Source organism: Myotis myotis, unplaced genomic scaffold (assembly GCF_014108235.1).
Source record: "Myotis myotis isolate mMyoMyo1 unplaced genomic scaffold, mMyoMyo1.p scaffold_m19_p_20, whole genome shotgun sequence".
Classification (NCBI taxonomy): Eukaryota; Metazoa; Chordata; class Mammalia; order Chiroptera; family Vespertilionidae; genus Myotis; species Myotis myotis.
Window position 1 is genome coordinate 20,839,055 of NW_023416325.1, and position 26,363 is coordinate 20,865,417.

Genomic DNA, 26,363 nt, shown 5'->3' on the forward strand with positions numbered 1-26,363 from the left:
CCCCTCGGAGCCAGCTGGGCCTGAGGATCTGCAGGGCTAGTTCATCACCTCGGAATACTCGCGTGACGGGAGGGACCTGGGCAGCACCGCCTCCAGCCGCAGCCGCTATAAATAAAAGGCTCCCAGCCCAGAAGCCAGGAGAAGTTTCTAGGCCTGTGTCCCAGGGTTTATTAAGCTCCTGGCTCCACTTTAGACCTTGGCGGCTCTGGCTTCGAGCCTGGACAGCCTGGGAGGACAGAGGCTGGCGGATCGCGGGTGAGGCGGTGCGGACAGGGCTCTCTGGGATTCTGCAGGACCAGCCCGAGGAGGCCTGTGGCGGCCGGAGAGTCTTTGGGGGTTGGGACCCCAGCCTGGTGCCTGCCTCCACCCTCCGCGGCGGATGGTCCAGCAGCTTTTGAAGCTGAAGAATTAGCTGGAAGGCTAGCCCACCACATCACCTTGCTGTGTGACCTTGGGCAGGTGGCTCCCTCTCTCTGAGCCTCTGTGTGTGCTCCAGCTCAGCATCCGCCATGGCTGATGGTCAGATGCCCTTCTCCTGCCACTACCCAAGCCGCCTGCGCCGGGACCCCTTCCGAGACTCGCCCCTCTCCTCGCGCCTGCTGGACGATGGCTTTGGCATGGACCCCTTCCCCGACGACCTGACTGCCCCCTGGCCCGACTGGGCGCTGCCTCGACTCTCCTCGGCCTGGCCCGGATCCCTGAGGCCGGGCACGGTGCCGCGGGTGCCGACGGCCACAGGCAGGTTTGGGGTACCCGCGGATGGCAGGAGCCCCCCGCCCTTCCCTGGAGAGCCCTGGAAAGTGTGTGTCAACGTGCACAGCTTCAAGCCAGAGGAGCTGATGGTAAAGACCAAGGACAGATACGTGGAGGTGTCTGGTAAGTGGGGATCAGGAGGGGGAGAGAGAAGGGGGTGGGGTGGGGGCTGCAGGTTGGAACAGCCCAGAGGACTTCTCCCAGGGGGCAGCTGTGAGGGCTGACGCAGGCGATCTCAGGGCTCAGGAATGTGGCCCCAAAAGTTACCCTTAGGGAGAGCTCCCCTCCTGGCCGCCAGGAAAGCTCAGCCTGACCGGCTGCCGTGGGGCCTTGGGGGCGCCGGCCTATCGTCAGAGCCCGCAGGGAGGTGGGAGCCGGGCGGAGAATTGCAGAGGAAGAAGTGACACAGACACAGAAGGAATCGAAGGACCCCAGATCACATCACAGCCTCGAAGGCGTGTTTCATGTGGAGTGTTAGCAACCAGCCTGGCTTCAAGGGCAACACTCCCTGGTCCCAGATAAGAACTGAGGCTGAATGGCCATTTTAAGGAGACCAATGGGTAACCCTGACCAGCTTCCTAGCTGCCAGACCCACCTGACGCTTCACCTGCAGCCTCTCAGCTAATGCGACCAGAGGGCAGGGGTCCCGTGGGCTCCCCTTCTTACAGACAAGGAAGCGGAGGCCCAGGGGGGCTCGGGGACCCCCACCCCAGCCCAAGGCCATCAGGGGTTCCGATCCAGGCTGCCTGGGAACAGGAGGCCAGAGTGAATCGGCCATCTAGGCACCTACTAGGGACGAAGGGCTGGGCTAAACCTCTTCTGTTCCTTCTCCCCAGCACGCCTCCCCCCAGCCCTGAGAGCAGAGGCCTCCAGGCCCCCTCGGCTGAGGCTGGGACCCGGGCGGGATGTGTCCAAGGTCACGCTGTGAGTCAGCAGCAGGAAGAGTCTGGGCCTGCCCACACTCCAGGAGAGGGGAACAGCTTTCTGTCGCTTCCCAGCAATTAAAGCTCCACTAACAGGAGCAGGTTCCCAGCAGGCTCTGCCGCCAGAAAAATCAATAAAAGCCTCGCAAACACGGCGGCGGGACGAGCCCTGGCAGGAAGGCGTCTGGGGGGGGAAGTTTCAAAGCCTGGCAGGTCAGAATGATAAACATCGGAGGTCTGGCAGGCGCGGCGGGCCAGGCGTCAGGCTGGGGCACGTGCTGACAGAGGGGGTCGGCCAGGGCTCTGGGCAGCCTCGGCCGGGAGGCTGGGCTCGCGTTCTGAAACAGGCTCCCCCACTGACCAGCAGGTTGTACAGATGACTTAGCTGCTCTCGGCTTTGTTTCCTAATCTGGAAATTGGGGTTCAAAGGGCTACAAGGGCATAAGGATGATTGTATTTAATGAGCTGATGTGTGAAACGTGTGGATATATAGCGCCTGAAACTGTTACTGAAGTGGATGTTGATAAAATGCCAGCCACCCAGGGAGGCCCTGATAAATCATAAATGGTAGATGGCCTCTGAGACCTGGGTTCCAACCCTGGCTGCGCTGGCCACGCTCTAGCCCAGGGGTGGGCAAACTTTTTGACTCGAGGGCCACAATGGGTTCTTAAACTGGACCGGAGGGCCGGAACAAAAGCATGGATGGAGTGTTTGCGTGAACTAATATAAATTCAAAGTAAACATCATTCCATAAAAGGGTACGTCTTTTTTTTTTTTAGTTTTATTCATTTCAAACGGGCGGATCCGGCCCGCGGGCCGTAGTTTCCCCACGGCTGGTCTAGATGGATGTGGGCAAGAAAGTCTTTTCACCGCTCTGAGCCTCCGTTTCCTCATCTGCGGAATGGGGATCCTAGTAATATCTATCCCATACGGCTGCAGGGAAGACTAAATATATGCAGACAAGATGTAAGACCTGCAGAGTGTCTGTAAAATGGAGCTAGTCAGGGCGCCCGCCTGGTGCCCTGGAGATGGGCATTTTTATGACCACTCTCTGTCTTTGTTTTAATTAAGGTTCCTGAGTTTTCCAACCCAGGTTGGAGGGTCCTGCGGCCCTTCCAGGAGACCTCTGCCCAGCCTCTCCGTCCTCTTTTCTAGGCGCTTCTTAACAAACGGGATCGGGCAGCTCCAAGCCGACATCCCAGCTAAGTCACTTACCGACCCAGAGGCTTTGAATGTGTCTCAGAGCCTCAGTTTCCACATCTATAAAATGGGGTCGCTGGGGAACACAAATAAGACAGAGACAGACAAAGCCTTTTTAGGCTGTAAAATTCTCACAGGTATGCACTTAGCCACCTTAGCTCGACAGAATCCAGGTCCCCTGAGAGGACACACTGAGTCTCTCCCGAAAGCAGTTTGAAAAATCAGATCAAAAGCAGAGGCTCCATCTAAAACGCAACTTTCAAGGGAAGTCAGACATGAAACCAGTCTCCCCTCCCGCATCTCACAGTGACAAACCTACTCCCCACGCACTCTGTGCTAAATACCTACATAGGTTGGCTCGCTGCTTCCTCATGTGGACTTCTAAGTGAACATGGGTAGGTTTGTTATACCCATTTTACAGATGAGGAAACTGAGGCCCAGAGAGAGGAATTCACCTGAGATCACCCACTTCTCCATGGCAATGTCTGAAATTCAAAGTCAGGCCAACCTAGCCAGTTTCCAGTTCCGATTGTGTGGCCCTGGGCAAATCCTCCCTGCCACCTCCGACCCTCGGGGTTACCATGGCTCTGTGAAGGGGGACTGGGTCAGTATCTGCCCAAGAGTGTTCTTTTAGCTGCCACTAGGCATCTGAGCCCTGAGTGGAGGAGGGGGTCCAGAATTCTAGAAGGTGCTGATTGAAACAACATGGTAACCGTCGTCTCTCTGTGGGCTTCGCGGAGCGCTGAGTTTGCTAATGTGGTTTATGGATCTCGGAGAGACGGCCTTGTCGTATCGGACACCTGTGAGTGTCCAGGTCCAGGGAAGTGTTTGGATGATGCTGGACTAGAAGATTCGCATCATGCCTCACACACTCTCACCCCCGCCCTGCAGCCACCAGCCAAGAACCGTTCCCTTCCTGGGCCACTGGGCCAGGCCCTGGCCAGGGGAAGGGACTGGAAAGTCCCCAAGACCATTTGCCTGGCCCTTCTCCTTAAGCCCAGGCTCCCGCCCGCCTGGTACCAGCCTGCTTTCTTTAGCTGGGCCAGTGGCTTTCCCCGAGGGCTGATGCCCGCATTTCTCCGAGGCTCCCAGGGGCCTTTCAGCTGCCCTGACTTCAGATGAGTTCTCTTTTCTTTCTTTAACCATAATAATTACTTTTTTATGTTTACAAAAATCAAATTATTCCCATGTAGAAAATAAACAGGAAAGCAAAATAAGAATGAAACATTACTCATCATCCTTCAACTGACCCTATTAGATATTCAAATGCTATGCAAATTAAGCTTTAAGACTCTGCTCTTTCCAACACCTTCTTTCAACCAGATGAACCCCACCCTAGGCCCCCCATATGGAAATCAGAGGCCCTCTCCTCCCTGACCCCCAAACCTTGTACTCAGAGCATGGACAGAGAGGGTTAGCTTCTGAGGGGCAATCCTGCCCCAAACATCGAAATAAACCACAAGCATTTACCTTCACACAGTATTTTTACAACTTACAAAGCGATCCTGTGACTCGCTGTCATTCACTCCTCAAAGTAACCCAACAATTAGGATGTTGCTGTCACCCCCGTTTTAGAGAACAATGCACTGAGGCCCCGAGAAAAGTAGATGTCGGAGCAGGGACTCCACCTGCCTTTGAACCCCTGCTCCTGCTCTTCCGAGCTGTGTGACCTTGGGCACGTCACTTAACCTCTCTGAGCTTCTGTCCCCGGGCCACAGACCTGCAAGAACAGGCTGGCGTGAAAATGAGAGGAGGGGTCATAGGCGAGGTGCTCAGAGCAGTGGCCGACACGAGCAAGAGCCATCCGAGTTTGCTCTTTTATTCTTAGCGCCGCCTCCTCCTTTATTATTCGCAGGACGCAGCGTGCAGAAGGCCTGAGTCAGAGGCGCTGGCCTGTCCCCAAGGGAGACAGGCCTCCGGAGGCCCAGCTCTGGGGAGGGGACCTTTGGCCACGTGCCGGGGTGAGAGCCGGGCGGCTGGTGGTCAGGGACTTGGCAGGGCAGAGCATCAGCACATTCACAGAACAGCAGCACTCCCGTTCAGCACCATTTCCTCTAAATGTGCCCCTTTCTGCCCAGCTGGGCGATGGAGCCGCACGGATCAAGCTTAGAAATTCTAGAACCCAGATCTCACCCGAAAGAAGCCCAAGAATATCAGTGCAGCGACATTCTTCCCATGTCAGGAACGGGCCGGTGCCCAAAAGCTGGGGACTGGCTGCCTGACCTTACCGATCCCCACGGGGACGCCGGGCAGCCGTTACAAATCGTGTCCAAGAACATCGGCCGTAACATGGAAAATAACTAGAGTGTGATCCCGTGTGATAAGCTATGTGACGCACAGCTATACCACATAACATCTATGCATTTCTAAGTACAGAAAGAAAAGTCTGGAACAGCTAACAAAATGCCAGTGGTTTTCTCAGGGCGATGGGGTTATGGGTGGTTTTATTTGATTTTTGCATTATTTTCTACACTTTCTAACTTACACATGCATTATCTTGTAATCTAGAAAAAGTAATTAAGAAAGGAGTAATGAATAAAAAAGCAATTAGTAATGTAGTTACCTATAAATGGCCGGTTTTTCAAAATCTGGGGCCACAGAAAAATAATACATCCCACCAGGTTATTCCGTCTAGATTCCCGAGCCCCTCAGAGACACCTGTCCCTGTGTATAGGAGGGCTCCTGGCCCTGGGCTGTGGCCCCACAAATGAGGGGGGGGATGGCTCTCCTGACACTAACTCCTTGTTTACAGAGAAATTGGAGACACTCTCTCCATCAAAAAAGTAAGAATGGGAAGGGCGACAAGGCTCAGAATTTTTTATATAAACTGCAAGGTGATAGGGCAGTTTGGGCCCAGGCCTCCTTGTCATTTCATCTTTTTCCTTCCTAAGGAAGGAAAAGAAAAGAAAACAGCCCCCTCCCCTGCACCCTGCAGGAGGGAAGGGGCAGTTCCCACCATGGAGCCTCCCCCTTCCGTAGGCAGGGCCCCTCTGGGAGTCGGGGGGTTGGTAGCAGATTGGAGCATTGCTGCCAGGGGCTCTCTCAGGGCCGGGCCCAGGAATATGACTCTGGGAGCTACTTGGAAGGTGGGACGGGCAGAGAGGATGGGACCCAGCACCTGGCTCAGACTCAGAGAGAGCTGGTTCAGAGCCCAGGGCGGGGCCTCAGTTTCCCACGGGTAACCCTGAGCAGCCCATCCTGGGGTGGGGGTGGGGGTGGGGGGGCCATGAGCTGTGAAGCCAGCGGGCGGCATCCGGGGTGTTAGCCCCAGGGCTCTCCTGGCTGCTGAGGGCGCGGTGCTGTCCAATGAGGGCTTGGAAGATACAGTGCCACACGGGCCCAGGCTGTGATTTCCTAAGACAACACGTAATTGTCTGCCAACTGCAGTCAGGGCCTCCTGTCCTGTCCATTGTCTTGCTTCATCTCCTCAGCAGCCTGGGAGGTGGGCTCAGGTGAGGGGCCGCAGGCTCAGACTGCTGGAGCCTCCAGTCTAGATCAAGCCCCGAGCCACACAACGAGGCGGGGCCAGGGTAGGGTTTGAACCTGAGCCTGGGCTCCCGTCAGCGGAAGCCCAAGGGACTCAGATCCTGACGCGAGGATTCCTCCCCCTCCAGGCAATCACGAAGAGAAGCAGCATGAGGGGGGCATTGTGTCCAAGAACTTCACCAAGAAAATCCAGTAAGTAACCTCGTGTGCGTTTCCGGTGGGCGTGCAGGGCGGGAGGGGCCTGGGACCCCAGTTCTGGGGTCTGTACCCTCTTGGGCATCTCTCCCGCGAGGCACCTCGCCCCCCGCCCTTCACCCTAAAGGGGAAAATGTCACAGCAAAGGAATCATGTGAGCAGAAGGCCACCTGCAGAGCCAATGAGTCCAAGCCACACCGAGGTCCCCCCCACACCCCGAAACACCTGTGGGAAGAAGAGGCCGTAGGTCCTAATGGACATGCCTGTTTCTGACGGCATCACGCCACCCGGTGTCCTGCTGGCCCCGGAGTCTCGCCATCCTGGCTGCCGTGAGCCGCTGGTTGCAGCTCAACGTGCAGAGGGCAGGAGAGACCTCACCCTCCCTGGTGGACGGAGAACTTGGGGGAAAGGTCCTTACAGTTAGAAATTAGAACAGCCCCAAGCTGGTCCCTCGTCCTAATGCCTTTTCCTCCCGGTAAGAAGGATGGAGGGTGACTCTAGCCCTGCGGCCTCCCCAGCTGAACATCAGAGGAGATGGGGGCCAGGCCCCGCAAGCAGTGGCCCCAGCCAGCGGCGCCGGCATTGCTGTCACCCTCGCTGCTATCAGCTCACTCCGCCCGCCCCGGAAAGACAGCACTAGCCGAATTCCTAGGCTTCTTTTGGATCCTGCAGTCCCGCCCCCCACGTGTCCTGGCCTGACCCCCCTGCAGTGCGGGTTCCTGGAAGCCGCGGGCACTTCCCCATAAGGCCACGGCCAACCGTGTCTCTGTGCTCACTGGCCTGCATGCCAGGACCCCTCCCCGCGGTCCAGCACCAGACCCAGCGTCGGGAGGGGAAAGGAGGGGGAGGGCGCTGATGCTTCTGTCAAGAGGTTCAAATGAGGTGCCCCCACGATGACAGACCGAGCTGAGCGTGACAGGGACGGAGGCAGAAAGAAGGCAGCGGGTTCATCATCTTACAAACATGGCCATTTTCGTGGATTTTGCCATCTCTGGGGCCTCAGGGGAAACAGCTCGCTGGGAGTTACTGAGCAGGTAGAACAGCCAAAGGCGGCCAGAGGCAGGGCAGCTGGTCAGCTGGGGCCCGGCAGCTGAGCGGGCTCCTGTGACAACACTGCACTGGCCACTGCCCTGAGCCCCCCACGTGCCCTCCCAACCAGCCAGCCATCCTGACCTGCCCGGAACCCTCCAGAGCTCCCCACATCCCAGAAACTAAAGGGTCCCCAGGACCCTCTCCCCTCACCATGGCCTGAATCCTCCCACTCTGATTGGTCAATGCCCAGCTGCCTGTGGTTAAATCTTCTCATCTCACCCAGGGGGGTGGGAGTCCAGGCTCCGCTAACCTGAGCTGCTGTTCCCCCGTTTCCCGCGGAGGCACCCTGATGGGGCAGGAGAGGATGTGTGCGAAGCACTTAGCACAGGGGATGGCCTCGGGGCTCCTCCTCGGGAACTGGCCTTATTAAAACCTCCAAACCAGGGCACCTGGTCCGAGCCCTTGACTGAGTCTCTTCCCACCGCGGGGCCTCAGCTTCCCCAGGTGGAAAATGAGAGCTTTGTCCTGGACCATCGTGAGGACTCTTCGGGGCTCTGACACTCTGCGGGTCAGCGATGCCGGGCTTTGTGCTGAAACACTCACAGCCGTCAGGGTGCCCGCGGCGCGGCCCACGGCTGCGCAGAAGCTAACCCTCAGCAGGCACGCCGGCGCACCAGGCACGGGTTCTCACGTCACCTGCAGAGGCTGGCACTTTCGTTACCCCTTTCCCTATAAGGAAATAGGCTCAGGGGGCGAGAGCACAGGCTCAAGGCCACACGATCAGGAAGAGTCAGAATTTGAATTCAGGGCCCTGACTAGGTTGCTCAGTGGGTTAGAGCATAGTCCCGATATGCCAAAGGTTTGATCTCCGGTCAGGGAACATACAAGAAGCACCAATGATGCATGAATAAGTGGACCAACATGTCTCTCTCCCTCTCCCTTCCCCTCTCTCTAAAATCAATACATTTAAAAAAGAGAGAATTTGCCACTCCCATTCTCCGGACCATAGCCACCTCTGCCACGGTGTCCGGTGCCCAGTGGGTTGGCATGCGAGCGGTTAAGCAAAGCGGACCCATCCCAGCAGCCATGGGAGGGCCACACGTCAGCAGCTCGGCTTGGCAGCCACCCCGTTCCCTCCTTCTCTTCCCTCCTTCCCACAGGCCCCGCTAATGCCCGCGGCCTCCGTTTGGCCGGCGTCTCCTGGGTAGACTTGGCGAAGGGGGTACGGGTTGCCCCTCCAGGAAGGGCCCTGCCCATGACCCGAACGGGCTGACCTCACTTCCGGGTTCTTTCATCAAGACCCGTGACTTTGCTTTTACAACAGGCAGAGCCAGCCGGGGCCAGGAGACCTCTATGGTGATCTAACCTTCTGTCCCCTCCCCCTCCCCTCCACCCATGGTCCCTTTTTTAAAAGCCGGGTGCCAGAGAGCTACTGTGAATTCAGAAACCAGGATTCCAACTCCATCCGCACCTGCCGCTCGCCGGCTGTGCGACCTTGGGCAAGTCACCTCCTCTGACCTTGACCACCCCACCTGTGCGTCAGGGACAGTAACAGAACTCGCTGGTGGGATCAGGGTTGACAATGAAGTGAGAGGACTTGGGTGAAGCACCTGGCACACAGGACGCCCAGGGGGCCCCATTTTTATTCTTCTTATTCATAAAGGCACCCCAAAGAGTCGCCACAGGTTCTCTGCATTCCAATGGCTTGTTGAAGAAACGGTGCCTGGGTAGCTCATTCACTGCAAACGAGCCCCAAATCATAAAAACAGCTTCAGAACTGGAACCGGATTGGGGTTCAGAAAGCCCGGCGTTGGGTTCAGAAAGCCTGTCATTTAATTCCCCCAAGTCTCTGTTAAAGGCTCTGTGCCACGGGCATGTCAACTCCCATTCACCGTTCAGGACCCATGTACAGCTCGGACCAGGTCATGCCTACACACGTGTTCAGGAAACAAAACACTTACCACCTACAGCAAACACCTAGGATGTACCCAATCACGGCTCATCCTAAACATACAGAGGACGCTGGCAACTGCATTCGAGCCAGCGCCCAGCCTGACCCACTCTGCCAAGCTGCCCTCCCACCATGAATTCCACCGCAGTGCACGTGGCAGGTGGCCGTGCGCCACCCGCTGCCAGACACACCTTACTGTGCTCTACGCGGGGAGGGGGTGGCGGCCATTTCGCCAACAGCTGGTGAATCGTGGGTGCTAAGTGAGACTTCAACCTTAATCAGACACGGGGGCCGCAGCTCCCTTGTAAGTTAGTTACTGTTGAGCAGCATTTACCACTTGCAAAGCACGTTCACATTCTTTGCAAAGAATCCTAAAGTCCCAAACCCGGTCCACGTTTAATACAGTGACCTCCATTTTGCAGAAGAGAGAACCAGCTCTGAGCAGCTGAGTGGCTTCCCAGGATCACAGCCAGAAAGGGGCAGAGCCAGGGTTCAGACCCAGCATACTCACCCCAAGCCCAAGCTCTTATCAAAACTATCTTCTTTGGGAGGAGCAGAGGAGCGTGTGGCCTGGATTAAAATAAACGACTAAAACCCTGTGCTCCCCCTAGGCTTCCTGCGGAGGTGGACCCCGCCACCGTGTTCGCCTCGCTCTCCCCGGAGGGCCTGCTGATCATCGAGGCTCCCCAGGTGCCCCCGTACTCGCCATCGGGAGAGAGCGGCTTCAGCAACCAGCTTCCTCAAGACGGCCAGGAGGTCACCTGCACTTGAGACCCCAGTCCTGGCCCATCCTTGTCACCCTCACCCCCACCCCCAGGGCTTCTCTGATTCCAGGGTACATTAGCCATCACTTCAGCTGAACTCATAGATTTAGTGCAACTAAAATGTTGGGGGTCAGGGTCATTTGACCAGTCCCTAGAGAGTGTAGTACTAGGTGTTTGCACCAGGGGGCGCGATTGGCAAGTCATGCTGGGTGGCGTTAGGCCAAAATGCTGGAAGTTTTTCTTTCTTTACTTTTTCTGTCTTGATAAAAATGTTGTACATTCAACAGTTGCACAGCATGCAGAAGGGGACATAGCATGTCACACGGTATCTCACCTTGCAACTGATGCCAGGGCTGCTTTTCTCTGGGGACCTCGCATCACCCAGATTCCTATTCTGGGCCCCGATGTCCGTGCCTGCCCCCTGGTTGGCTGATGGGGCCCATGAGCTCCCCGCACTGTGTTTCTGCAGCCCTGGCCTATCGCGGTGACGGCAGGGCTTCCTCCCCGAACGGGAATTACCCAACAGTCACAGGAAAACAGTAGTGCCTTCTGCCCTCCACCCAGCACCGGCCGCACGTTCCTGAGCTCGCAGTCCCCCAGGAGTCTGGAAGCCCCTCAGTTTACCCTCCAGCTAACGTCCCCCTTCCTTGTGTCTATGTCCTCGTCGGGATTTTTACAGAGGGGGCTGTCTCCAGGCAGCTCCGCCAGGAACCAAGCAAAGGCCAGACAGCGGCAGGCAGGATAGTGGTACTGTGTGTATGGGTGGGACGTGTGTGTCATTGTTATTTGAATTGTGCTGTTCTTTAGGGGAAAAATAACAGTAAATAATAATAAAGGAACTGGTGTTCTTAGCCCTGTGTGCTTCCTGTGATTGAGGAACTAAATGCTATATCACTTAGATTTTTAATATCAATTGGGAATGCTCGTGGCTGCAAATACTAACACCCAACACATAGTGGTTTAACGGGCATAAGCATCTATTATCTGACTTTACAACAAGTCTAGATAGGCGATTTCACAGTTATTTCTCCAGCTGTTATGCCACCAAAACCCCCAAGTACTTCCCTTTTTTTCCTCTGCCGTCTCTGACGAGTCTCCCCTCATGGCTGCAGGGTGGCGGCAGCAGCTCCGAGCATCCCCCCCCCACCACCCCCGCCCTGCCCAGGGCTTGTGTGGGAAGGGAAGGCGGGGCACAAGGCCTTCTCATCTGCACTCCCTTTGGCCAGTTCGAGAGCCTCTTCCAGGGGCTCTGGGGAGACTAGGTTCATCTCATTGACCCAAACTGGGGCGCGTTCACCCTGAAGCCCATCGCCGGCAGAAGGGAAAGGGGCGGCCACAGGGGCTCAGGTCCACACTGACTTGTCCTCGGAGGCTGGGAACACGGCTGGGAAGGAGGAGGGGGCACGGCAGCTGGGGGGGGAGTTGGCATTCAGGGACTGTCGCAGACCGAGGCTGCCGGACACAGACCACGTTCGGGTTCAGGAAACCAAGTCAAACTGAAGTCAATGACGTCAACAGACTTTCTCTCCATTCCTGGTGCTGCCTCCACTCCCAGGCTCCCTGTTGTCCCTGCCTCCCGGCTCCTCCCCTCCACGCCCCACGTCCTCCCACGTGGCCACAAGATGACTAGTCACTACGGCCACCTTCTTCCACATTCCAGTCCCGGGTGCGGGGCGGGTGGGGGGGGGGGGGGCGGGGAGCCAGTCTTTTCCCACAGCTTGGGTCACATTCCCTAGCGGCATTCTTATGGACCAGCTTGGGTGTCCCATGACCACCTTTGAGCCACAGCCCATGACATCAGTGCTTTGATTGGCCAGGCCTGGGGCACATGCTCCATCCCTGGAGGAAGCAGACACCGATTTTACAATGAAGCTGAGAGAGAAGAGGGGGTGAGGTGTTATAACGCACCCGCAAATCACAGAAGGACACCTCAAGAAGCCGAATTAAAGAGTCACATTTATTGCAATCCGGGACTGAGGGGGCCACGCACTGTGCCCTTCCCATGCCCACCACCAGATTTATAGGCAAAGATCACAAAGGTATTGATTACATCCCAGGGTTTGGAATGAGGAACCTGGTTCGCAAAAAAAGCAGTTTACAGAAGCAGAATTAAGCATGTTAGTTATAGTTTGGGTCTCCGGATCACTGAGTTGACAGGAACACATTATCTGGGACCACTGAGTTACCAGGAACAAATTATCTAGAGCCGTCGAGGCAACTTAGAGTAATTGCGCTGTCCTGGTTTTGGGGACCACTGAGTTGACAGGGAAACATTATCTGGAACCCTCAGGTCTTGGGATAATTGTGCTGTCCTGGTTCCCAGGTACAGAGGAATTCGCTTCCTAAAACCAGTAAGATCACAATCGATGGGATATTCACATTACAATCAATAAGGCATTCAATCGAATGGGATGATTTATACAAATCAGCAAATCAAAGTCACTTTTCTATTGTTAAACAAAGTAAGTAAGTACAGAAGCCAAACAGCAGGGTTAAAGTTAAACTAGAGTTTCTACCTGAGATGATTGCTGCCAGACTTCAGGGGGAGGCACGCGGTGGCCGCAGGACTGGAACCGAGATGTTTACTGTGGGACCTCGATGAGGAGCTGCTGGGCGCTGTGCAGAGCACCTCCAACCCCAGGCAGCAGGGTCATGGCTGCTTCCCCAGCACCTACTCTGCTAGGGCCTGTGCGAGGAGCCAAGGGTACAGGGACCTGGGGCTGCAATCCCCACGGCAAGGAGCTCACAGAGCAGAGACAGAGGGCACAGGAATGCCAGGCCTCTGGGAGCCGGGCTGTGTGCCCGCCGCCCCAGGGGCTCTGTGTGTAGCGGATGCAGTCGCCCTACAAGTCTGTGGGCAGGTTAACCCAATCTCTGTTCACGGATAAGGGGGCCGAGCCAAGGAAGGCCTATGTGTCTGGCCCTTCGTCGCAGGTCTGACCCCAGCACCTTCACTGTGAGCTGCCAATTGCCCTGCCTGCCCTGCTCCCAACAAAAGCAAAATAAAGTGTAAGTCCGTCCACCTGGGGGGAAGAGACGAGACGAAGCGGAAACCGGAAAAGTGGGCGTTCACGCTGCCCGTCGCTACCAGAGCCCATAAGCAGACAAGGATGGGATCACGGTGGGCACCTCACTCAGGGCCGGGAGCTGAGGCCGCGGGTTACGTGCCCTGAAGAGGCCCCTTACATCTCGCCCCAAGCCCACCCTTTTATACGGAGAAGAGAAGTGCAGCTCAGGGGCCTGGGATTCAGGAGGAAGCAGCGAGTCAGACAGAAGCTGCGGGGCTGGGACTTCCTGAGCCTCCAGCTCCCTCCCTGAAGCACAGGCTGCTACCCTGCTGGGTCCCTGTCCGTCCTCCCAGGGCAGGAGGTCGGAGTGCGGGCCGGGCCGGGCTCCTGGTCAGGGCGGGTCCGGTCACACATTCCAGCCCCGGGACAACAGTTTTTGACACCCAGCAGTTACCAAGCCTGTTAACTGGACATCTAAAGCTAAAAATGTTTACCTTCTTGCGTCCCCGTCATTATTTCCAGGTGGGGCTCTGCGGGGGGTGGGGCAGGGGCGGGATGGGTGCCGCCTGCCAGGAGGGAAGATCAGCAGGGCTGCAGGATTGAGCAAACAGACGGCAAGGAGGGGCCACACCGGCAGAAGAAAACAGGTGAACCCAGGCGAATGGCATGTCCCAGCTGAGATCCTGTTTCCATTGTCCACAGGATTGGGCGCAGGCCCCTCTGCTAGAGGGACAAGGCCCTATAGGTCTCAGGTTACCTCTCTCCACCGCCGCCCCCCCCCCACCTCACTTCCCCCTGTCAATCCAACCAGACAAGCCCTCTTTTGTTAGCAGAACTTTGATCTGTTCTCTTTCTCCACGCCTTACTTCTCGCCTCTTCACTGGTTAATTCCTTAGGTCTCTCAAGGTAAGAACATCTGACCTGCAGAGAATTCTTGTCAGTTTACTGGAGCCAAAACTGACGACCTACGCCCAGAGCAAGATCTCAAAAGATCCTGAAGCAAAGGAGGGAACGTAAGGAAGATGAGGGGAGGTGGGAGGAAGCAAGGTGGGGGTTGGACTGCAGGGCAGTAAACAAGATCACGCCTTTCTAGAAGGCGGTTTTGCTTACGTCAAACGTATGTTCCCTGAGACACAGAAAAACACGGACAGGGCTTGCTTAAGGCAAAGAAAAACCTTTTACTGAAAATGTCAGGTGCCTGGGGCGTGACCACCCAAGACCTGCCCAGCTAGGAATCTGCAATAAGATCACCCTGTGAAGTTTCTTTCCGTAAAACCCCTTTCGGCCCACAGGTCTCAGCTGGGCTCCTAACACACCGCACCCTGCCCAGCCTGGGTGTTGTTTACGGAACAAATCGCAGGCCTGGCTGGGAGCTCAGGTTAGAGATCGTCGCAGCACGCCAGGCTGGAACCTGGTCAGGGCACATACGGGAGCCGACCAACGATGCACCGACAAGCAGAACAACTGCTGTTCCCCTCTCTGCCTCTGTCTGTCTCTCTCTGTCTGTCTCTCTCTGTCTGTCTCTCTCTGCCTCTGTCTGTCTCTCTCTGTCTGTCTCTCTCTGCCTCTGTCTGTCTCTCTCTGTCTCTCTCTGTCTCTGTCTGTCTGTGGATGGAGAGGAGACGTCTCCATGGGCAGGAACCTGAAGGGAGAAGGGACCATGAGAATGCACCTCCTGAGACATCACTGCCCTCTTGGCCAGGGCCCTGGATGGAGGGTGCGACTTATTTAAATCTCTCCAGGGGGCGTGGCTTCACCAGACAACCGGACCGTTCCCCTGGGAGGCCACAGATCTCTCAAAGGCAGGGGCCACATCTTGTTGGTCTCCGCTGTATCTCTGATTCCTCACACACTCCCGGCACACAGAAGGCATTTTGCATTCACCGGCTGCATGGGTGAATGCTCGGAACAAGTGAAATCCAAACTCCTTCCCACCGCCTTCAAAGCCCCACGGGATCCGGCCCGTCACCTCCCAGTGCGGCTCCTGCTCTTGTCCCTCACACACCGTGCGCACTCACCCAGGGCCTCGGCGCTTTCCCTTCCTTCGGCCACGGGTGCTCCGCCAGCTCTCTGCCTAGCCACCTCCTCTCACCCCAATTTCCTCAGGCTTCTCCTCAGACTCCACCTCCCAGGGAGGCCTCCCCACAGGCGTCTCTGGTCACTGACTAATAACTACATCGCACGGTCGCATCGGCTCCAAAGCACTTTGCAGAACCGTGTCCATCCGGTTGCAAACACACGTGCATATTGCGATCCGAGCTGCCCCCGACACAGGGCACATCCACAGACACCCCAGAATGCCAACGCCGAGAGGGAAGGGCTTTCCTTCCTGTCTTGCCCACCACGGGGTCTTCCATGCTCAGTGCGATGTGCAATGCATCATGGAATAAACACGCACTGAATGGTTGGGTGAATGAATGAATGAATGAGTGAATGAATGAATGAGTGAATGGTGAGCGTGAGTCACCCTGGGAAATTAAGCCCAGGCATGATCTCAACCCCCAGAAACTCAGCTCATTGCAGCCTGGGGAGCTTCCAGCTTAAGGACACACGCTTTGTCATCAAAATAGATGACCTGACCCTTCCCAGGAGACCGTCAGTGAAATGACAGCGGGATATTTTCCCGGGCTCTCACTCACTCAGGCAGGATCCGGAACCTGCTCCCCACCCCACTCCCCTGACCAGCTCCCCGGAAAGTCTTATTTGCAGCCCACCCCACCTCCTCCCAACTGCCCGCCGGCCAGCGACCGCAGGTGGTGATATATGGAGATGACTTGATTTGACCTTGAAGGGAAGAAACAAATTAATGTGTCTCGAAATGAATTCCGGGAGTCGGTGGCTGGCTGCTCCTCCACCCCCTTCTCTTGGTGCCTCACGAGTTGTGCATCATAATGTGAAAATCAATCCTGCCTCTTCAATGAGGGGCAGCGGGTGGGGTTGCCGGGAAGTCCCCTCCCACCCCGCGTCCTGTCCAGGCCAGGGAGTCGGCAGAAGGGGTGCGGGGCTCAGGGCTGCTGTGGGCTCTGCTCTGCTTGCTGAGGGCTGGCTGAGTCGCCCCATCTGCAGGGAGGTCAACCCACTGACCGCAGCTGCAAGGCCTTCTGGGTGTGAGCAGGTGTGGGCTGGACGCTGGGGAAGGGAAGGGCGGTCACGTGGAACAGCCTTGCCAGGGCCATTCTCCAAGGATAACAGCTATGAGAGGAGACGCCAAGACCAGTCCTCCCAATTCAGCAATTCAGTGCATGTGCCGAGGGTCTGTGCAGGGCACTAATTGAACAGCCCATCCAGGTGTCCCAATAGTGAACTATCCGGTACCCCGAGGTGCCCCATGTCCTTGTTTGCCTTAAGCACGGCCTTTTAGTCTGATGCTTGACATGGGGGCCGTGCTGACGCTGGAGGGCCGGTCCCGCTCAGGCGTGGCTGAGCCCTAGGATAGTGACGGACTCCCCTGCGGGCACACTGTTCATATGAAAACCAGCCCGTCCAGACCCCGCACCCCAACCACATCTCTGTCTCCCTGTTGCACCTGGAGCCGCTCTCTCCGTGCCCTCGTCTTCCCGGTGCTCCAAAGCCCGTGGAGGTTGTTCAAATCAGCCAATGGGAACCCCGCTTGCCCTGCTCTCCTTTCCTTCCCACAGAAACCACAATCCAGGCTCTCCTCACACCCCCGTTCCCTGGGCCTCCTGCAGCCCTGGCTCTCCCGGTGGCCCCTTGGCACGGTGAGCCCCCTCGTGGGATCTGTGAGCGCCACAAGCTATCTTCTCCGTGGCAACCACCTCCTGATCTGTTGTCCTCACCATAACCGGGAAAAAAAATAAAGGCCTACATTTTAAAGCAGAGACACCTCCCTCGCCACCCCTCCCCAGCCCCTTTAAGCACCAGCAGCTGCCTTGGGACTAGCGGCCGGCCATTCCAAACAGTCAGGGCCCTCATCTGTCCCCTCCCTGCCTGCTGTGCGTCAGGTGCGGCACTGGGCCCTCGGAACAAGAAATGGTGGGTCACCGCCCTCACGGGTGCCACGGGGGCCGTGGGTAATGAGCGTGGGAGCAAAGAACATAGCAGGAGCCAGGGCGGCACACGTGGCTGGGAGGTCATGGAGCAGTGGGGCCACTAGGCGTCCACGTTCTGGTCCCAGCTCTGCGGCGCCCCACTGTGTGTGACCTCGCCACCTGACCTCTGCCAGCACCTATTTCCTCATCCACCAAGGTGGGTGCTGGCGATGCAGGGCTGAGGATCGAACACGTGCGTGGGAAGTGCTCAGATCACGGTGCCAACGCAGAGCAAGTCCACAGGAGTGGGGGCACGATGGCTCAGCCGGGCCCCACCTGAGGCTGAGCCAGCGGCCCCTGGGGTCCGTACCTGGAGCTGCCTCCCAGTTCTTGGTCTCCACCTGGGAGAAGCAGCATGGGAACGGGGCACTGAGGGGCCTTTGGTGTCCGTTGTCATAGGTCTAGAGGTAACCCTGACCCATGTCTCCATAACCCTCACGGCCAACGCCGCCCCTGCCCAAGAATGAAGGGCTCTTGTGACTCAGGAGAAACCTGCCAACACGACCTTGGGATCTGAAGCATATATATATATATCCTACCTAATAAAAGAGAAACATGCAAATTAACCATCACTCTGTCACTCCACCACACCCACCAGCCAATCAGAGTGACTATGCAAATTAACCCAACAAAGATGGTGGTTAATTTGCATACACAGGCATGGAGCGACGACTGAAGATGGTGGTGGCCACGGAGCTGGAGCGAGCAGGAGGCTTGGGTTGCTCCTGGCGATGGAGGAAGCCAAGGTTCCCGCCGGCCCTGGACTCTGCTCAAGGGGGAGCTGGAAAAAAAAGGAGGGAGCGGTGGAGCGGAGAACCAAGCCTTGCTGCTGCGGCCGGACCAAAGGCCTGGGTCCCGGGTGCCAGAGGAAAACCGGTGCCGGCAGCCAGGGGAAGGGGAGGCCTATTGTGCAAATCTTCATGCAACGGGCCACACACACACACACACACACACACACTAACATATTTTATATGTTTATTGATTTCAGAGAGGAAGGAGGAGGGAGCGAGAGATGGAAACATCAATGATGAGAGAGAATCATTGATCGCTGCTTCCTGCACGCCCCCCACTGGGGATCGAGCCCGCAACTTGGGCATGTGCCCTGACGGGGAATCGAATGGTAACCTCCAGGTTCATAGGTCGACACTCAACCACTGAGCCGCGCTGACTGGGCAGAATCACATATTTTTATGAGAGAGGAGGACGCCTTTAGCCCTCAGCAGTCAGCACAGCTCCTAGGACACAGCAAGCACTCAGAACATCAGCTCTGACCCCACCCTTGTGACTGTTGTTTATCCTGAAACCCGCGGGGAACACGGTGGAGGGAAAGGGCCAGACTAGCGGGCGGCAGACAGCAGCCTTTCCTCCCTGGAGGACTTGGAAATGCCCTGGGCGACGCTGCTTGGCCACACTCACACCCAACAGAGGTGCCCACACACCCAGCCCCAGCACCCCTCGCTGCTCGAGCAGAAGGAGGGTGTGGATGCCTTGCTCGTGCTCTGATTAGAATCCCCAGAGGGTTCTAGCCGGGCTCAGAAGCCGCAGGAGAATGGGGCGCAGGGATGGGGCTGCTCAGGAAGAGCCCAGAGGCGGCTTGGCCCCCGCCTGGCTGGGGTGGGAGCAGTTCCTGATGGCTTCTAGGAAGAAATGATGTCGAAACCCAGAGGGTATTAGTAATAATGACATTATTAAATATTTATTAGCTGCAAGGCGCTGTCTACGCTCTTCACATCCATTTTCCCATTTAATCTGAAGCCAAAAGGATCCAGAGATGCGCCCACGTTCCCATAGCTGGGAAGTGGCAGAGTCGCTGAGCCAGCTCCAGACCGGAGCAGACTGGTCCCACCCTGTGTGTGCTAATCAGACAGCAGGAGGGGTGGGAGGAGGGATCAGGAAGGAGTTCCTGGCAGACAGAGTAACTCATGGGTTCAGTAGATGGAGCTTTAAAAAGAAAAAACTTTAATCCTCATTCAGAGCCTTACTTTCTTCATCTGTAAAATGGGAATAATTCATCACCACACTGAGGGTGGCTGGGAAGACGAGCCAAAGTTTGTAAACTAACCGTGACTACTGCTTAGAAATTGTCACCATCCAGCAGCGAGGGCAGACGAAAGGAGAGGACCAGCTGTCTTGGAAACGTTGCCTAGTGAGCTGTTATCGGGGGTGATTTCAGTTTCCCTCCGCCTGTTGGTGTCCCCGTCAGCACTGCATGACAGACTGGCTTGTCCGGGTTCTGACAGTGGCAGCTTATAAAACCCACAGCCGACAGGACGACAGAGTTCCCTGCCAATAGCCGCCCGGGCACACACACGCCCTCACGTCCAAGCCAGCACGGACACGGCTGTCAGCGGACAGAGGAGGACAGAAGTGACAGACATTGAGCACCTCTGGGTGTGTCCAAGATTTCACGCTAGATCAGCCCTTCCTAACACACCTTCCATCGAAAGGAAGGGAGTGGGAGGGTCCTGCAGCCAAACGATCTCGGGACACGTTGGGTCAGACACGGATGTGCTGGGAACCGCCGGAGGAGCGCCCGGAGCAGCCCTCGCAGCACAATGGTAGCCTCGCGCCGGGCGGCTAGCGCTGAGTGCGTAACGTTTGAGATATTGACATATTTGGGATAGCGAGGAGCAGCTGCAATCGCCGTTTCTCAGGCTCAGGCATTTAGCAATGGCTCAGCTGGGCTGTGCTGGGTTGGGTGTCCCTTAGGTTCCGTGATGCTGTCAGCCAGAGATGCTCCCTCTGAAGGGCTGACCGGAGGCTCTGCTTCTGCCCTTGCTCTCGTGACTGTTGGCTGGAGGCCTCACTCCTCACCACGGGGGCCGCCCACGGGGCTGCTGGCGTGTCCTCATGACATGGCAGCCGGCTTCGCCCAGAGCATGTGACCCGAGAGAGAGCACCAGGCAGGGGCCCCCTATGTCTCCGGTGCTCTAGCCTTGGAAATGGCCCGACATCCTTCTGTGACATGCCATCCTCGCCACGGAGGAACCCAGGTGGGATGGAACTTATCCCGAGGCCAGGGAGGTGTGCCGGGAGCCGGTCCATCCTTGCTGTTTCAAGGGACCTGGCATATATGGCATGCTGTTCTTGGTATGTTTGCTCACCTTGGCGCTGTGTGTTTTGACCAGGGTCACCCCTCTGAGAAGGGTTGTTTCCCCAGGTAGGGATTTTCCCCTGAAGTTGGGGAGGGAGTGGAACCCCTTAGCTGGGTGCCGGGCGGGTGGTTGATCACTTTAACTACGAACAATCATGCTTGAGCTACATAGTCTTTGCTCCCTGGAATGGAGATGGGGGGCGCCCCAACCTTTGGAGTGGAGATTGATAGGATTGGAATCGACTGGTATAAGTGCAGATGTAACAAGACAACAGGACACAGAACCTAGACACAAAACCTACACAGAACCTAGAGACAGAAGAACTTCGCTGGAGAGAACATGGCAAAAGATCCTGGACAGAAACTGGCCACAGAACCTAGAGACAGAACCTAGCGAGAGAACCTGGCTACAGAACCTGGATAGAACACGGCAAAAGAGCCTGACTAGAACCTGGTGACTGAACCTGGCTGGAGAACCTGGACAGAACCTGGCTGGAGAGCCTAGCGAGGGAACATGGCTACAGAACCTGGCTGGAGAACCTAGCAAGAGAACATGGACACAGAACCTGGCTGGAGATCCTAACCAGAACTTCGCTGGAGATCCTGACCAGAACTTGGCTAGAAATCCTGGCTAGGCTGCTGATCAACTGAATGCTGTCTCCGTGTCATTCCTTCTTCGCCGACTCCGTCCACACCTTTGGGGACCCCTGGACCTGCTGGGATTGGACCCCAGCAGAGCTGGGTGTGAGGACTCCCACCTCGACACCCGTGGGCTCGGGTCTACCCTGGAATTGGGGAATATAAACCCATCAGCAAGCGCTTCGACCCGTGAGCGAAGCAGCTCAGGGGCCCCGGGCAGTCCTGCGAGGAGAGTCACAGGTGCAAACCCCTGGAAATAAGACGCTCAGAAGCCAGGAAGGCCACAGGGACCCGAGGGGCCCACGCAGTGTCAGCTGCCCCCGGAACCGTGGGCCACGGGAAGTGGCTCCGTGACGGGATCAGTGGACCAGTGAGGCCGCCCACTCATTCGAGGGAAACACAGGCAGCCGTGAACCTTCAGGCCCCCGAAGACCATGTTTTGTCATAGGAACAGCACACGGGAAAGCCGGCCTCACATCGTCAGTCTGTAGGACGCCCGTTTAAAGGAACCCAAATGTGCATTTAGGTTTTAGTTGCTTTAAGACGTCACTGTTTTTTTCCTTTGTGCATTTTTGGGTGTTTCAACGATTCTGCATGGAGACTGTGTGTGCCTTTAAGAAGAGAGAAGTCAAGCTAGTTGTTACATCTAAGAGTAGATGCTCATGGGGACACGCGATGGAGTCTATGACCGGGTGCAAATCGCAGTCCCCGCCAAAACACGGCATCCGTGTGGCTGTGCGGGGCCTGGCTGAGCACACGCACTGGAGCCTGGCTGCCCTGGTTTGAATTCTCCTCTGTCGTTTATTAGCTGCCTGACCCTGGGCACATTTCCTAACCTCTCTGGGCCTCGGGCTCCTTGGCAATAACACAGGGGTGATGTTATATCAGCCTTGCAGATTTGTGGTGAGGAATAAACAAGCTGAGATGTGTAAAATGCTTAGGGCAATTGCTGGCATATAGAAAGCACGTTGGCAGTGAAGACCGACCTTCCCCCACCCGCCCTCGTCCCTAATTAGACTGAAAGGCGAAGGTCCTGCTTTGTCCTTCCTCCTCTCCTTAAAGCTCTCCAGTCCCGCCTCCTGTTGCATCCCTCTGGGACCCTGCCAGGCGTAAGTGGGCACTGATGAATTAACCAGGTTGCCCACTCCCATTCATTCCTGCTCAAGTCTTATCTCCCCGGGATGCCTGCCACCCTGTTTCAGAAGCCCCAGAGAGCCCTGCACAGGCCAGCGGGTGCACACCTGTGGCTTCTACCTGGTGGCGTCCGGTCCCTTTCCTCTGACCACAGCCCTCAGTCTCCTCACCACTATGTGCAGTTTCACCGGGAATTCCCATCAGAGGCCCCGTCCTTCCTTCTCCAACGGTGGGCGCCTGGCCCCCCTCAGCCGTCAGGGCCTCTCGCAGGGGAGTGTGAACCTTCCGTAGGACTCAGGACTCGAGGATGGGGAGCAGCGGGGCCGGATGCATCCCAGTGACAGTGCCCTAAGAAATGCCATCGTCCTCACGCGTGGTCCCAGAGCAGCTCATTCCTGCCCTCCCTGGGTCCAGCGCTTAGCCTTCCTTTCAATGATATGAGCTATGCCCATCCATCCCCTTCAATAGGTTGTGTATTCCTTTCACAAAGTACACAAACAGAGACACACACACACACACACACACACACACAGACGGAGAGGAGGCAGGTTCGGCAGCTTCTAAAGTGACATCTGAGTTCTTTTAATTTTTTTTTTAATATCAGAGAGGAAGGGAGAGGGAGAGGGAGCTAGAAACATCAATGATTCCCTAGCTGGTCTGGCTCCGTGGATAGGGCTTCGCCCTGTGAATTGAAGGGTCCCAGGTTCGATTTAGGGGGCATGCAGGAGGCAGCCGATCAATGATTCCCTCTCATCATGGATGTTTCTCTTTCTCTCTCCCTTCTTCTCTAAAATCAGTAAAAACATATATTTAAACAAAAAGAAACATCAAACACATACCTGTCCCCGGGAAAACCCAGACCTGCCCCAGATGTCTCCCTCCCCGTCACCTGTCCCAGGCACCGTCATACCCTCAGTGCCCTCTGTCCTCCTATCTGTCTAGCCATTGTGACTCTCCAACATCCTTCATCTGTTTACCACTCAGCCCTTCCGACAGGCTCAGGAGCTGGTGGTATCCTCCCGATAGAAGGAAGCAGGGACATCAGAGACGGGAAGCCACCTGCCCCAGGTCACACAGGAAGAAGGAGCGAGGCTGGGATTTGAACCCAGGTCTGTCTGAGACTCTTGTCTATACAAGATGCTCCCGGACGCCCTCTGTCCATGGTGCCTGAATTCAGGAGGATCAAGACTTAGGTCGGTCTCTCTGGCTGGTTACTAAGGTCCACCCTGCAAACAGCAACAGTGTTGTCCATGAGCTCATCTGTTCCACTTGGTCCCACCCAGTTCCAAATCTGGGCGCATGACCTCTTGGAACTCATCTCCCAGACAACCAGAGTGATGCAACAAACAGAGGCGGAGCTGCCAACCCGGCTGGGCAGCGGGGCAGGATGGGATTTGCAGCCCAGGATGCGGACGGGGTGAGGGGCGTGCAGACGTCCAGGGCCCCCCGCCCAGAACCTTCCCTCTAGGTGGTCAGCACCATGTGCCCCCGATGAGCCCGTCCTGGCAGGGCCTCCGGGCGCTGGAAACACCGCGAGGCTGGAGGGTGGCGACCTGCGTGAGCTCCACACATTCACCCTGGCCCGGGCCTGGGGAAAGAGACCCAGGGCCACACATTCACTGCGGCCCAGGCCTGGGGAAGGAGACCCAGGGCCGCGCCCAGCCTGTGAGTCACTGGCTCTGCCTGCAAAGCATCAGGAAGTCCTGACTCCCAAGTGCACCACCACCAGACCTTCTCGCCGCCTCCCCTGCCTCCTCCTCGATCTGAGCCTTTCCACCCTCATCAATTTCTAATATTATTTTAATTGTGGTGAAATATATTTTAAAAATGTGCCATTTTAGCCATTTTTGCAGTTAGTGGCATTAATTATAATCAATGTTCTGCAACCATCATCATCATCATCATCATCATCATCATCTATTTCCAAAACGAAATTCTAAACATTAAGCAATAACTCCCCCACCCTCCCTCTCCCAGCACCTGGTAACCTCTCCTCCACTTTCTGTCCCTATGGATTTGCCACCTCTAGATATTTCATGTAACTAAAATCATACATTTGTCCTTTGTGTCTGGCTTCCTGTACTTGACATAATGTCCATACAGGTCATCCATGTGGTAGCGTGTATCAGAATTTCACTCCCTTTTATGGCGGAATAACATCCCCTTGTATGGCTAGACCACACTTCGTTTATCCATTCATCTGCTGATGGACACCCTACCAGTCCATTCGACTGCTACAATCCTGGGGAAATATTACTCGGACGTTGGCACAACTTTATTCAAACCCTTCAGTGTTTACTCCTCAGTCCATTCAGAGTAAAAGCTTTCGTCCAAAGTCCTAACGAATTGTCTTTCACTCGCACTGCATTCCCTCTGTGCCCCCTGGTTTCACCCCTTTCTGCTCTCTCCTCTTCACTCCGCGCTGTTCCATGCACTCAGGGCCTTTGCACATGCTGTTCCTTCTGCCTGGAATGCTCTTCTCCCCTGACATTTGCATGGCTGACCCCTCATCTCCTTGAAGTGTTTGCTCAGCGGCCACCTCCGCATGCTGAACACCCTCTTTAAAACTTCAGCCTGCCTCTTCCTCACCCATCATTCCGGACCCCCCTTGTCTGGATGTACGTTCTCCACAGCATCTTCCACTTCCTAATGTATTATATAGTTGATCTATTTATTGTTGCCTTTGTGTGTTATCTGCATCCCACCTCTAGAATATAAGCTCTACAGAGACAGGCATGTTTTCTTTTTTGCCTGTTTTGTTCATCGGTGTGTCTGAAGCATCTAACAGTGATCGGTGAGCAGTAGGCGCTCAGTAAATACGTATCAAGTAAATGATCATGATTTGGGATGAGTTGCTGACTTTCTCTGAGTCCCCATTTCTCTATTCTTTTTTAAAATATATTTTTATTGATTTTGAGAGAGAATGGGATAAGGAGAGAAAGATAGAAACATCCATGATGAGAGAGAATCATCGATCGGCTGCCTCCTGCACGCTCCCCACCGGGGATCGAGCCCCCAACCTGGGAATGTGCCCTGACCGGGAATCGAACCGTAACCTCCAGGTTCATAGGTAGACGCTCAACCACTGAGCTGTGCCAGCCAGGCTTCTCTATTCTTGGATCGGGGAGTATGATCCATCCCTGGGGTCAAGGGTGTTATGGTGGGAATCGTGCCAGATAATGAGTCGCTTCCCTTTGTAAGCGGGAAAGTACTGTGTGAGTCAGAGGGGGTGGGAGGTAGCTGACCCCCACTGAGTGCCCTCGGGGCCAGATACCAAGCAGGAGACACATCTCATGTTGTCATCCCCATTTCACAGGTGAGGAAACTGAGGCCCAGGAGAGAGAGGCACCTGCCTTGAGATCGCACAGCATGAATGTGTTGGGGAGTCACAGCCTCAACCTGCCTGGCTTTTTCTATACCTTACCTCCAGCTCTCACATTGCCTGAGCCTAAAAGGAAACGCCCTTTCCTCCAGGGACCAGCTCTGAGCCCTGGGGAATAATAATGAGAATATGAATAATAGCTGCCTTTAATTAAAAGCTTCCTACCTGTGTCAGGCTCATTTTACTGTGTGCCAGGAGGGAAGGAGGGAGGGGAGGAGGGAGGGAAGGAGGGAGGGGGGCGGGAGAGAGAGACTGTTATTCCCTCATAACAGAATTGAAGGATCAGCAAGGTCAGGCGATTTGCTTGAGGCCACACAACTGACAAGTAGCAGGCACAGCATTTGAGCCCAGAGCGGTTTCTCTAATGTCCTGCACCGCCCCCCCCCCCCCCCGACACACACACACACAAAACTCCATGACCCCATCTGGGGGCCTCCCAGGGAAACAGACCCAAGAGGGTGTGCCCACGGGGGGGAGGCAAGCACGCCACCCACCCCTCGTGCCCAGCCCCTCCGTGTGAGCAGCGGCACAGAAGGAATATGGCTTTGGTGGGAGCTGGGGTGGAGATCCCACAGGCCTGCATTGCAACAAAGACAAATGAATGAGCCATTCAGCAAACCAGGGCACTTGCGCCCCAGAGCAGAACTGTCAGTGGCAGATAAATCATCGGAGCGCCACGCCAGACGTGCCCATTTCAGCGGGAGAAGATGAAGGCATTTATCTGCCGGTGACACCCTGGCTGTCTCCAGGGTG

The 26,363-nt window shown here is 56.1% G+C and overlaps 1 protein-coding gene and 1 long non-coding RNA gene across 5 annotated transcripts; one reads left to right on the forward strand and one right to left on the reverse strand.

Annotated features, from left to right (window-relative positions):
- The first annotated feature begins 20 nt into the window (after positions 1-20).
- HSPB8 (heat shock protein family B (small) member 8) lies at positions 21-25,778 on the forward strand. 3 transcript variants are annotated; one of them, XM_036354025.1, is made up of 4 exons: positions 21-876; positions 6,491-6,554; positions 14,209-14,325; positions 14,605-17,149. In XM_036354025.1, exons 1-4 carry the CDS (start codon positions 510-512, stop codon positions 14,621-14,623), a joined length of 567 nt encoding a protein of 188 aa, XP_036209918.1. In that variant the 5' UTR covers positions 21-509; the 3' UTR covers positions 14,624-17,149. The 3 variants fall into 3 exon arrangements, with proteins under 3 accessions (XP_036209918.1, XP_036209919.1, XP_036209917.1); XM_036354026.1 differs by lacking the exon at positions 14,605-17,149 and adding an exon at positions 25,545-25,778 and having other exon boundaries at positions 22-876; XM_036354024.1 differs by lacking the exons at positions 14,209-14,325; positions 14,605-17,149 and adding an exon at positions 10,152-11,155 and having other exon boundaries at positions 46-876.
- LOC118678393 lies at positions 12,243-14,605 on the reverse strand. Of its 2 annotated transcripts, XR_004974880.1 has the most exons (3): positions 13,807-14,605; positions 12,821-12,990; positions 12,243-12,646 (listed from the first exon to the last, which is right to left on the reverse strand). It is a non-coding gene; the product is annotated as an uncharacterized LOC118678393 (long non-coding RNA). The 2 variants fall into 2 exon arrangements; XR_004974879.1 differs by lacking the exon at positions 13,807-14,605 and having other exon boundaries at positions 12,821-13,799.
- Positions 25,779-26,363: the final 585 nt, after the last annotated feature.

What these genes read in the sequence shown, in the direction of transcription:
- HSPB8 (XM_036354024.1), top strand. Translation starts at nt 510, where the DNA reads ATGGCTGATGGTCAGATGCCCTTCTCCTGCCACTACCCAAGCCGCCTG. An exon ending in CAGATACGTGGAGGTGTCTG is followed by an intron (nt 877 to 6,490) that starts GTAAGTGGGGAT and finishes CTCCCCCTCCAG; the next exon opens with GCAATCACGAAGAGAAGCAG. An exon ending in AACTTCACCAAGAAAATCCA is followed by an intron (nt 6,555 to 10,151) that starts GTAAGTAACCTC and finishes TGCTCCCCCTAG; the next exon opens with GCTTCCTGCGGAGGTGGACC.